Source organism: Taudactylus pleione, unplaced genomic scaffold (genome assembly GCF_031769625.1).
Source record: "Taudactylus pleione unplaced genomic scaffold, aTauple2 ptg000041l, whole genome shotgun sequence".
NCBI classification, from domain to species: Eukaryota; Metazoa; Chordata; class Amphibia; order Anura; family Myobatrachidae; genus Taudactylus; species Taudactylus pleione.
The window spans coordinates 556,755-570,219 of NW_028284443.1; the positions used below are offsets into that span (position 1 = coordinate 556,755).

Sequence of the window (13,465 nt, forward strand, 5' to 3'; positions counted from 1 at the left end):
AAATTGCACAAGGTGATGTAGTGAGCAGCTCTAAGAAGCAGTCACCCCTATTCCTCTATGATTTAGCAAAGAGTGAGCTATTGGAGCACCTCCTGGAAAAATGGCTACCATCTTCTTCTTACAGTTAACAAGATTGCAAACTTGACGTTAAAGAAAAAAAGATACATACTTGTCGGTTTGCTGTTTTACGTGGAAAAGGCAACTGATGTGGTACAGTAGGAATAAAATTTCAATTTGTTTCAAATAAATCTAGCCGGTAGATTTCAGCTTGGACTTTACTGAACGTTACTGCAGTGAACACACAACATAGAAAGCTTGACAAGAAAATAGCAAGGAATTAATTCAAAGAATAGCAAAGGTTAAGGAGAGGAAGCCCCAGAGATACAGATATAGAAATACAGATATCAAATTGCAGTTTCCATTTACCAAGTTAGCTGCAATTTGTACAATTAATTCTACTCAGATTGCCACTACAAAATAGTCATTGTTTTATCTGGTGCATTGTATAGAGTATGATTTACAAAGACGTGGCAATAGAAGAAGAAATCAGATAGGCTTTTACAATTTGGCAATGTAATAAGTAAAATTGTGCAACATGTGTTTGTTACCTGCATGCATTAATCTATGCTCCGCTCCTGTATTACTTCTGTTTTGTGTACACACACACACACACACACACACACACACAATTACTTTAACATAAAAAGCACAAGGAAAATAATAAATGGTACACTATGTACTACATTATTTACAATATTAAAATAGACTATTCTTTTGTACAAATGGTGCAATCCAAAATTGAAGGATGATGCAAAGGTAGTGCTGTGCCAAACAGCCAGCCCTACTCCACAGTCACACTACAGAAGTGTAGCATGGTTAGTGATGTATTGTGTAATAGAATCAGTGAGCAACAGGTGCTGGATCGCGTCTATACAATATGTACTCCAACTTTGATTTTGTTGTGTAATTTATTCTAGTACAGCTATATTATCTTTCCAGTTGAAGGAGGATAGTAGGCGGTCTCTGCTGTTATTTGTGCCAGGGATTTGTAACCTTCTGATATCATACAGAAAGTGCTGTGGTGTTAATGGGACTGAATATCTATCGTTCCCCTCTCTCTGTAATGTAGAATATTTGTTTGCTGGTAAATTAGATGCACTCTAGTGGTGTCTAACCAACAGAAATATTACGCAGACATATTGCAAAATATGTAACAGACAACCCAGGTTTAATGCGGTGAAGTCATGCTAAAGTAATTAAATATTCTCAGAAAAATCTCAGTATATTAAAAATAAGGAGTCAATTTTTTCACTATAATTTATAATTTCACTATAATGTGGTGTACAGCTCTAAATTAATGTGCAAACAGCAAGCCACAAAATGGAAGATACAGGAGGAGGGGTTATTTACATAGAGTAGTGCATAGAGCCCAAGAAACTGAACAGAGAAGGTAAAAACAGAAATGACACTTTAGAAGTTTTTCCTTTATTAGTCCGTTTCCATTTCATTTGCTTTGGAAGCCCAGTGCATGCAGTGCCCTCCATGCCACAGTTCATTTTATCAAAGAGCTCAGGTCTGTTCTTTTAGTGGCAGCAGATGTAAGTGTGGAGAATTGTAATAATAGTATAAAGTAAAAAGGAAGGTGGTGCGGAAAGTGACAGGTGTGTTTTTTTTATTTTTTTAAAGAGGCACTTAGTACATATGTTTGTCTGTACTGAATCATTAAAATCAAGTGTAAAATATGCAGTTTGCCCCCGCTAAGATGTAAATATAATGTTCACCTTTTCTGAGAAACTAGAGAATGAAATCTCACTTTGCCAGTCTGAAATAACCACACTACAAATATGCATCTATTCTATATGTTGATTTTGGCACTTTAATAAGTAGTTGGCTACTCGATAGGCAAGAAGCCCTACTGTTACCAGCGCCAACCTTTCAGCAGCAAGACTTTCTGCCAATCCCATAATTGTCTTTTGTTCCTAAGACATCTGGATAAATCACTCATAGCACACTTGCCAAACACTATAAACCCATTAGTCTTTGTTCATATTGACCTTGTCAATAGCAGCAGCAGATGGGGTTAATAACCTGGCCTGCATGTTCCAGGGCGAGAGCTACAACTATTCACCAAGAGTTGTTAACATAACATCACAATAGGTGAATAAACAAGCAGACCAGCAATATTTTGGCCTTCCCTCTAGATGAGCTAATTATGTGACTTCCACCTGTGCTATAATAAGAGATTTCAGAGGATAACACAAGTCATTTACTGTCCATCTGTTACAGAAAAAGGCTAACACTATCTTATGATTAACATATCATGTTTTTTAAAACTTAGGTTTCCTTAATGTATTGTACTGTAGTTCACAAGTAGAGTGTTGTTATTTTGAAAATTAAACATAAATCAAAACTCACAGCATTTTGATGAATTGTACTTTTAGTGCTAAAAACAATTAAATTCTAGTAAATGTTTATTATATGAGATTGTATGTGAAAAATTGCTTAAATCACTTCAAAATGAATAACCCATTAGGTAGGCAAATAGAGGATGATGATAACTTTACATATTATTTTGACAAAAATAACAATAACTTTGACTGAACTCCTACCATTAAGGCCAGAACAAATACTTCCACTTGCCATTTAACAATGTAGATCTCTTCTTGAACTCTTAATGTCTACACAATAATAGATCTTATTGTTGTTGTACTAGGCCTTTAACTTACAAGCCAAACAATTGTCAGGTGTTTTTTTCCACCAACTAGACTGGAACAAAGGGCCTGATTCAGAGCCGCTCGTAAGCGGCCGCTTGTTCGCTCCGAGCAATGTTTGCACAACTGCGCATGCATATGGGTTGTAATACGCATGTGCGAACCAGTCATTGCGGTCGGAAATTGTGTGCTCGCAAAATAGCGAATGCCTGCTAATTTGAGTGACAGAATGAGGCGTTTGTGGGTGGTAACAGGGGAAGGTGCTTGAAAACGGGGAGTGGAGATCCGAACGCAGGCGTGCCAAACGGTCAAAACGGACGTTTTAAGGATGTGCATAATTAACAAAGCAGCGTCATCGACCACGTCACTTGGTTGTCTTTTAGCCTGAACTGCTCGCATGATTGCGGTAGGAAAATGCTACCACAAGCACTGCGAGCAGTTCAGATGCCTTTCGATGTACTCGATTAATCTAATAAATAGCGGAGATGACGTATGATGCGAGCGGTCAGGGGGCGTTTTAAAAAAATAGCGAGCGCATGTTTCGTTCGCTCGTTCAGACATAGAGTCGTCAACAGACCGCAAAGAGCGAGCGCTCTATTTAAATATCCGGCCCCTTTTTCTGAACGAGCGAGCGCAAATAGCGTCCGGCTCTGAATCAGGCCCAAAGTCTTAAGTTCCAGCAGTGCACCTGGGATTCACACAGAACTAACTCAACAGTGCAACTTCCACATTGTGGAAGCAATGAAATAAAAATCCAGCAACCCCATCAGGGATTTCATTCAAAAATACAAATATAAGCTAGGTCACCTATGTACCCTACTAATAACAAATCACAATTGTGACTTTACAATCCTGAGGTACAGGAATTACCTGCTAAATAGTTCTACTGCACAAAAAATTCCCCCACATATTATATATATATATATATATATATATATATATATATATAAATATATATATAAATATATATATATATATATATTACATGACATGGTTTATATGCTATGGTATTCGTGAGTGTCACACAAACTACATGCTGCATAAACATATTAAAAAGGTGTCACAACCTGTCCCCTTAAAAAAATATTGCCCATTCACGACAACATGTAAAATTAATCTAAAAGAACCAAATCTATTAGATTTTAATTAATTAAACTAAATCAGTGGTTCCCAAACTTGGTCCTCAAGGCACCCTAACAGTCCACATTTTCTGGATATCCATACTTAAGCACAGGTGACTTAATTAGTATCTCAGTTAATTTGATTATACCAGGGGTCAGGGAACTTTTTTACCTTTTACCCCAAAATATATTTCGATACGCCGATGTTACCCCCTTGGTTTGAAAGGAAGGAAACCCTATAGTAGTGCCCCCATAGTTATGCCCCCATAGCAGTGCTCCCATAGTTATGCCCCGTAGCAGTGGCCACATAGTTATGCCCCTGTAGCAGTGCCCCCATAGTTATGCCCCTGTAGCAGTGCCCCAATAGTGGCGCTTGTACAAAAAAAAAAAAAACTTACCTTAATTCCCGCCCCTGCATCCGCCGCCGTCCTGTCTGTCCGGCTGCTCCTCGAAACTATGGGAGAGACGTCATGACATCTCTCTCATAGTGCGCATGAAGAGAGCCGGAAGATGGAGTTCAGAAGAAAACTCCAGCCTCCGGCTAACGCGGCGCTGCAGGGAAGGAGCCGGGCGCCCGCTGGTTATATCTCAGCGGGCGTCCGGCTTAGAGCCCCCCTGCGGCACCGGGCTGGAGGTCACTGACGCCGGGTGCGCCGCTGCACCCGGCGCCAGTGACCTCCATTCCTGGGGGTAATGGACAGACAGCCGGGCATGCATTGATTCATGTGCATGCCCGGCTGTCCGTCCATTATCCCCAGGAATTTCAGTTTTACCCCAAATGGGGTAATTTACCCTTGTTCTCCGACCACTGGATTATACCATCTATGCACAAGCATGGATATCCTTGAAACCCGGACTGTTAGGGTGCCTTGAGGACAGAGTTTGGGAACCTCTGCACTAAATCATTAAGCTGGCAAAAAGGTAGACCCACCATAAAAAACAGGAGTCCTCAAACTTGAAACAGATATTTCAGGATAAACATAAAAAACAACATTTAAGCATTTTCCAATATACTACCAAAAGAAACGCCAGATCCCACCTGAATTATTATCTTTTATATTAAAACATATTTTGGTGAACCATAAAAATGAAAAAATAAAAATAAAAAAAAGACCCAGTCGTCACTGACACCAGAAAACTGGTTTGCGAAACCAGGGGGCTCCCAATGATAATTACGTGGCTGTTCGTAAAAACACATTTATTTAGTTTATTAGCACTCATCTCTACAACATGCCTCCTTATCCCTACTGTTTCAATTTCCAACTTTTCTGCCCCCTCTTTCATCATTTCAACTTCTCTCCCCACTTACATAGTCATCCTCCATCAAACATGCACTTATCTACCCAATTCTAAAGAAACCATCTCGCGACCCAGTCATTCTCTCCAACTACTTGAGCAACTTTTGTACAACCACCGACCTGTGTAACCAAGTGTGTCCCTGCTATATCCATATGGATGTCCCAACACTACATAAAAGCTCAACATTTGCAAAATATAATTTATAATTTTCTATCCTCCCAGAGATGCAAATTTCCTTCACTGGCAATACCACCACAATTTCCTTAGTCACTCAACCCCACTGCCTTGGTGTCACACTTTACTCCACACTCTGCTTTATTGCTTACATTTAGTCTGTCTCGCAGTCCTGTCACCTACACCATAAAAATATTGCTAAAATAAATACTCTTATTACCCCAGAAGCTACCAAACACACTTCACTGCACTCTCAACACTTTTCGCCTTGATTACTGCAACCCCCTGCTACCTGGCATTCCCCTAACTAATATTATCCTTGCATTAATCCATGGTAAATGCCACAGAAAGACTAATCTCACTGCCCAAAACCTGCTGCACCACTTTACAAATACCTAAACTGGTTCTCCATGTCCTCCAGAATCGAATTCAAATTAATCACCCACACCTGCTTCATACATCTCAAAACTATAGTAAAATATATTTCAACTACCCCTGACCTGCACCTTACCTAGTCTCTGGCAAACAGCTCTCATTTCTGCTTACAAGACTTCTACCATGTCATACCGCTGCCCACTTATGGAAATGGCTATCACAGAAGCCCAGAATCTCCTAGAGTCTTCAAGTCTTTAAACACCCTACTCAATACTGTTCATACTAATGCATCCTCACAACTGTGAGAATTTCCCCTCTGAACCTCACCCCTCTTGCTTCAGATGTGTTCTCCTCCTATTAGAATGAAAGCATTCTATCCATTGTTATAATGTCTGCATTTATTTGGTCTACTTTGTATGTTTCCATCCAGTGCTATGGAATATTGTGCCACCTTACAAAATCATAATAATAATAATAATAATAATAATAATTAATAGTGTAGATAAAATAAGTCATAGCCCAATCTCTATGCCAACTCATTCACAGTTTTATATTTGGTAGCTTTATTTGTTTGACCCTGAACTAGCCATTTCAAGCCTTGGACAAAAAACAATATTTACCCAATTATCATCATTTTCACCACAAAAGAAGTAGAGTGTACAGTTTCATTAGCCTCACCATTGTGCTCCAACCCACAGGCTCTCTGCTGCTCCTCCAGCTGATTACTACTTTGCCTGCAAATGTAGCACCTGCAAGAACAAAATTTAACATCAGGGAAGAGTAAAGCTGGGTACACACACTGGCAGATTTATTGGCCGATCAATTGATCAGCCAATATATAGTGTGCCTGTCGGCCAGTGTGTACAGACATATTGCTTCCGCTGTGCTACACAGCCGATGGCAGATATATCTATCTATCGTGCCGTGTATACGGGTGATCAGCCGACCGCCCATACACTTGTAGCTGTAGCCTCAGGGAGGGGGTCTCGTCCAGTGGTACCAGTAGCCAGATGATGGTGGTTCAGTGTGTATGAACAACCATCATCTGCAGATCACTCAATCTGCAGACATATCTTTAGGTGTGTACCCAACTTAATCTCTCATTGTGCTTTCAAAAATCATAGAAAAGTAACAGTTTCTGCATTCTAAAACACTCTTCAACCAAAGAACTTGCCCAGATGTGCAGCGAATTTTGTCCCGTGGAGACCCCACAGCCCATTTTGCTGGTTGAAAAGACACTGTTCCTTCATAGTAGCGATGAGATAAAAATGTCTTGAAACCTAAAAGTAAAAAAGTAAAATAATGCTACAATGTTCATACATAAAAATATATGAAAATAGCATGATCGGCCAGGAGTTATTGATTGATTGTACAGCAGGTACCAGTGTCTATATTACTTTGTTGTTTTACTTTTAAAAGGACATTTTATGACTTTGCAGTCTAAGTTTATTTACCATTTACAGATTGCAGACTGTTTGCTTACATACCATGATTTGGACTTTGCAACAGGAAAGCAATTATGTCTACCTGTATATACAGAATGAACTGAAAGAATGAATGCCAAAAGTATGCTAGCTATTAGTCCAACTCAAAAGTGGATAAATATTTATTCTTCCCAGTACACAAATATAATATTCTAGGGTTTTAAGCCTGAATATAATGGCACATGGATATGATGTAATTGATTGGGCTATTGCTGCATACAGAAATATATACATTTAAGTACGATATGAGAAATGGTACTTTGGATTATAAATACCCTCCTTGCAATGTGTGACAACCCCCTAATGAATTCTTAAACAAAATGCTCTGGAACTAAACACTGCTCCTGTTTAAACTTGACCCTATCCTCTGACTAGTTGGACTCTTGCTCTTATTCACTATAGACATCATCTTGCTGGACTTCCAAGGGTCACCCTGTGTTGCCAAGCACTTCCCAAAGAGGGATAAAACCTAGATAAGCTTTATACCATTATTTATAATGTATGCATGTCTTTCATTGCTTATTCTTTTAAACTTATATTTTAAACAAATCACTACACTATGTATGTACTCTTTGTTTCACTACTATTATAGGAGTTGGTCTAAAGAGAAGTATCCTGAGAGGTCATTTTGGACCCAAACAAAGTCAACAGAAAAGCATTCAACACATTTTACTTTAATCTAGTACGCAGATGAGCACTACATTCATGACAACAAATGATCACCTTGAGTTATAGGAAATCATGAGCACTTTGTATATATTCCTTTGTGGGTCATAATACACTATTATCTTCTACTTGTCTCCATAGTCTACAACATTTGATCCCTAACACATCCGAGAAACAGACAGAAAAAAGCTGGAGATATTGTGCTAACCAAAGGAGCTGGCTTATCTTTATCTTTTAGCACTAAATAATAAACGATATTACATTATATAATATGCCAGTACAGTAGGTGTTATTTTTGTTTCTATCCTCTACTGACATACAGTATATACATGTTCATCTCTGCCGACCTGTTACCTACTAATGTTCACTTGCCAAGCACACTTTTTACTCTGTCTAACATATCACAGCACTACTGTTGTCCAGAGGGTTTTTTCCCAGTATGAGTGTATATAGAAAAGTCACAATTTACGTATTAAACCAAGGAGAGCGAGAGAAAGAGAATATACTTATAGCAGGTTATCAAAACATAAGAGTGGAAAGAGAGGAAAAGGCAATGATTTAATAAATAAAAGGAGTGTTCTTCAGTGATTTTTAGTTGTAATTTGTTATTCGGTTAATTCTGATGTAAAACCAAAAATAATTTTACTGAACTAAATTTTTTGTAATTTATATTTTCTTCAAGTACAGAGATAAAAAACAAACAAACAAAAATAAATACAATTTCCATAATTATATTTTATAATTTTGAAGCTATAGAAAGATTAGGACAATAAAATGATAGATCACTGTTGCACAGCAAAATAAATTTTAAGCAATTAAAAATGTAAATGTAATTTGTGAATTTATTTTATCTTCGACTACTTTCTTGTAAATGTATTTTTAATTTTCCTACTGGGACATCACATTTAAAAACATTCCTCTGTACAAACAGGAAAATTTGATAAGCAGCAACATGTTACAGATGAGCATTCTTTACCAAGATCAAAGAATACAATATATAACAATTTGTTGTGCGCAGTCTGTCATCGATTATCCTATTCTATTATGAATGTCCCATATTACTGCTCTCACCTGTCCAAACTCTATAAACCAAAGACAGAGACTGTCAAACTATAAAATGTAAATGTATTTCCTGAAGCCACTATACAAAACAAAAACACACATTATATGTTACTTTACCTGAAAAGTCATATCTAGCAGGACCCAGCCATCGATTATTTTCACTACCTTTTACAACATCACCATAGAAACCATAGCCCAATAAAGAAACCGAATACTTCAGGAACATTTTCTTGTGGTGAACGGAACAAACATCCAAGGGCTGAGAATCGCCTGTTTAGATATTGGAAAGAAGAAGAATACGCCGAGTAACCATTTTCAAAAGGGTGGTATGTCCGCTCCTTGCCATTCATATAAAAGGGTTGCATTTTTAATGATAAGATTGTACTTCTGAAATAATCTTCAACAATTAAGGACAAATGAGACTCTTAAGAGGAGGATGTGTCACTTCTGGAATCTGGACAAAATAGTGTAAAAACCACAGTCCCTCCCACTGCACCATTAATACCTTAGAAGTGATTTAAATAAGCAGTTTGTGTTGACTGAAGATCCTGTGACACTATGATTATTCAGAGAAAAACTGAGTTTTCCTTGATAAGGTCTAAGAAAGTTTCTTAAGAACACTTTGCGGTTAGTACATGTCCCGTTCGCACTTATCAGTACTGAGGAAAATGAATAACTGCTAAGAAGATGGATAAATTCAGCCATGACTGGTGAAAATATTTTATTTCTATGGTGTCTGTACTGATATCCATTGAATGTGCAGTTGTGTATAGGTGAGAGGCATGCGTTATATATACACAAAAATAGCAAGTAAGGTGTGTTCATCATCATTAGAAATGCATTAAGTTTTCTGTTCAATCTTTTTTTTTTCTTTAATTTAACACTATTTTCTTGGAGTTGAAAGTGGATAAAGAAACACAACTGTTTTCTTAGTCTTGATGGCTGATCAAAGAACATGGAGTCATTGCAGACCAGCAAGCATCTATGTGCAGTGCAATGTATAGATTCACTGCAATTGTAGCCATTCTCTGTTCATAAACCCAAGCAAGTCATCCCATACATAGCAGCAGGAGTCCTGTTGGAAAATACTTACTATTGGTCAGGCATCATACTGCATTATCTATTGCACCATTTATGGACACAGCTCTCCTACAGGTCAGAGGCTGATTTTTTTCTCTCTCTCTGATTACTGGAACTAAGGTCTTGCAGTCTCACTCCCCGTACCTACCTCTCATTGCCTGTTCTAAGGTCTTGGGACCTATCTGTCATTAAGATCTTGTGGCACATCCCTCATGCTAAGGTCTCACTGTGTTGTCTGTGCTCTTTTTCTCACTTCATACCAGTGCTGGATTAAGGATTTTTTATGAGAAGCAGAGGAGCTGTGACAAGTGGTGAGTGGGTGAGGCCAGTGCCATGTGGGCATGTGCATCCCTACACAATGTTTCCCTACATTCTAAAAGTAGAAAAATTGTATCATTTTGTGATTAAAATAGAAATACAATTTTTAGACTTAGGATTTATAGCAGACTGTGTGGCCAACTGGTCATTAACGTGCGGTCATGACGATGGGCCTATTCTTATGTCAAGGTCTGGAGATGGAGTCCCGTCTGCACATTTTTAATCTGGCCTTGCTCCATACAGTCTGTGATCTCTCTTGATCTCACTCTGTCCAACATCAGCTGTCTCTCCATGATCAGGAGTCCGACCTCAGCAACTGCAATCTTATCAGCTGTGTAGACTGTGGAGGTGGGCAGGGACTACTCCTCCCCTACCCTGCTGCTTAGACAGTGTCAGGAAAAGCCCTGGGCTGGGGAAGTGAGCAACAAGTACCCCCATAGCAACCTTTGTTTTGTCCCCCAGGATAAATTCTATACAGATAGCTGGCTCACCAGAAGAGATCAGAACTCAAAATGTTTGGCACAGGCAGTATTTGTTAATACCATCATATATAAAACCTACCTAAAATGATGTGCAAAGCAGAAGTTACTGGATCACTGATACCCACAGTAGCAAAACATACGCAGTCTGTAGAACCTGCAAACAAACACAGGCATATTGTATTTAAATATAAAAATACTAAAGAAATAGATTAACATTGGAGGAAAAAAAAGAAAAGAAAAATGCACACAAGGCAACTATACTCTATAACAAAGTACAACATTTCCAGACAGCTGCTGGCCATGTTTGATTATGGATCTCTAAGCCTTTTACATGACTTTTATAAAGATCCCTTGGTTAAATAGAAAGTAAAGCCAGTATTTGTCATAGGTATATATCAAAGGCTGTGTTTTGTGCATCAAATACCTATTACATTAAATACCTGCTGTGTCTATAGTAAGCACACTATGGGCCTGATTCAGAGCTGAACGCTCTGACCAGAACGCTCGCTCTGAATCAGGGCCCATCTACCTTTTTTTGGAGCGTCCTCATGGACGCTCGCATAGCTGTGGGTTACCACCCACAGCTACAGCGAGCGTCCATGATGATGGTCGCGATGGTCTTGACCATCGCGACCATCGGGCTTGCGACGGAGACCCTGCGGTAGGGTCTCGCTGCTGCAAGCCCTGGAGTGATTTTGGCTCTATCAGAGCCAAAATCACTCCCACTGACATCACTAGTGATGTCAGTGGGGCCGGCTTCAGACGGTAGGCGTTCCCATGGGAACGCCTCCGTCTGGCAGGCACACCCCCGGCACGCCCACCAAAGGGGGCGTGCTGTCAATCAACATCGACAGCACGCCCCCTTTGGTGCGAGACCCGGAATGACAGCTTGGCTGTCGCAGTCCGGGTCTCGCGCATGCGCACGACGGAGCTCCCTCCGTCGTGCGTATGCGCAGTGGGGCAACATCGACCCGTTTGCGAGCGTCCTTTGCGAGCGAACGGGTCTGAATGACCCCCTATGGCCCTCATTCAGAGGCGTTCGCAAGAAGCGAACGCTCGTTCTGAATGAGGGAGGCCGCTTCTATTTTTAAGTGCGGCCTCCTGGTCTCTAGCTAAGCTGTGGGTTACCACCCACAGCTTTAGCGACCGACCAGGCTGATGGTCGCGATGGTCAAGACTATCGCGACCATCGGGGCTTGTTACGAGCCCCTAAGGTTGGGCCTTGGCAACCGCAAGCCCCAGGGAGGTTCCTGCTGTGATCGAGAGGTCCTTATGGAACGCCTCAGTGTGTGAAACCACCCCCCCGCCCCGCCTACAAAACGAGCCGAGCTGTCGATCAACATTGACAGCCAGCCCTTTTGTAGTGAGCTCCGGGGCTGGCGCGTGCACAGGGCCTAAACATCGACCCGGTTGCGAGCGCTCAGCGCTTGCGACCAGGTCTGAATGAGGGCCTATGCTCTTTAACCCCTGTGACAGCTGATTCTCTTCCCCTAAATGTAGAAAGATACTGGGTAAACAGACAGAGCAAATTTCTTTGGAACAATCTCCAAATCACAAAAGCGCGCCATTTGTCCAATTCCACCTGTATTATGTGCACCTAGCCCTTAACAAGACAGCACTTTACAATTAATTCAGTCAGCCCATTTTACTAAAAGAAATGCTTCACTTTGCTAAATGTGTCTCTCAGTAGCGAATTTCAAAAGATATGTGGAGGCAGACTTACAGGACCTAGATTAATTCAGTTAAGTCCTGTGTGCTTTTCATGTACTTTCACATGTGTAGTGTACGTATATGAGGTACTGATAGGACTCAATTTAATATCACTAAAGGAGTGGTGTGCATTCAACTTCAGAAATCACACCCTAATGCAGCGTTTCCTAAACTCTGCCATTACAGTCTAGCGGGTATATTTACTAAAGTAAGAGTATTTAGAAATGGAGATGTTGCCCATGGCAACCAGATTCTACTTAACATTTAACAAGCACCTTCTACAAGATAATAGCTAGAATCTGATTGGTTGCTATGGGCAACATCTCCCACTTCTAAAAACTCTCACTTTATTAATCTACCCTAGGTTTTAACAATACCCATGCAGGTGACTTAATTAGTACATTAGTAAATTTGATTTAGCCATCTGGACTCAAGCATGGATATCCTTAAGACCTGGATTGTTATGGCTGAGTTTGAGAACCTCTACCCTACTGGAATGTGCCTAAAATTAGTTAGTCCCAGGTACCAAAGTAGACTTCTAGCAATGTTCTAAAGAATAAAATACCAGATCATGATCTGATAAGCTGGTTTGTTTTCTAATATGTCACACTAAGGGTTACTAGCTTTATCTCTGACAAATGTACTATTGATTAGATGTATAGTTCACATCTTTACAGTTTCCTTGTTCCAGAAAAAGTGCTACGAAATCTGCCCTGTCCAGATCATATTAACAATGTAAGTCAGTCACTAAATACATACATAGAAGAAAAGCTAAAATAGCAACTGCAATAAAAGCACCTACTCACAACGGAAATTAAAGCGTGATAGTTCAGCTGGTTGTATGATTAGGTTTTACATCCCAGAAATAGACAGTGCTTTTGTTATGTCTGGACAGAAAATTGGTGAGTTTCATTTATTTGCCTTTTCTGTGGAGAAGAACTGGAAACATGCCCAGTATAAGCTACTGTATGTTAAATCCAGTT

General features: G+C 39.8%; 1 protein-coding gene across 2 annotated transcripts in view; it reads right to left on the reverse strand.

Moving 5' to 3' along the window:
* The window catches only part of CERK (ceramide kinase), a 97,021-nt gene that overhangs the window by 21,530 nt on the left and 62,026 nt on the right, over nucleotides 1–13,465 (reverse strand). For both annotated transcript variants that reach the window (XM_088457596.1, XM_088457595.1), the window contains exons 8-11: nucleotides 10,852–10,926; nucleotides 9,010–9,162; nucleotides 6,855–6,960; nucleotides 6,359–6,429 (exon numbers count right to left, since the gene is read on the reverse strand). In XM_088457596.1, the coding sequence (XP_088313722.1) occupies nucleotides 6,359–6,429; nucleotides 6,855–6,960; nucleotides 9,010–9,162; nucleotides 10,852–10,926 (405 nt within the window). The remainder of the gene's footprint in view (nucleotides 1–6,358; nucleotides 6,430–6,854; nucleotides 6,961–9,009; nucleotides 9,163–10,851; nucleotides 10,927–13,465) is intronic.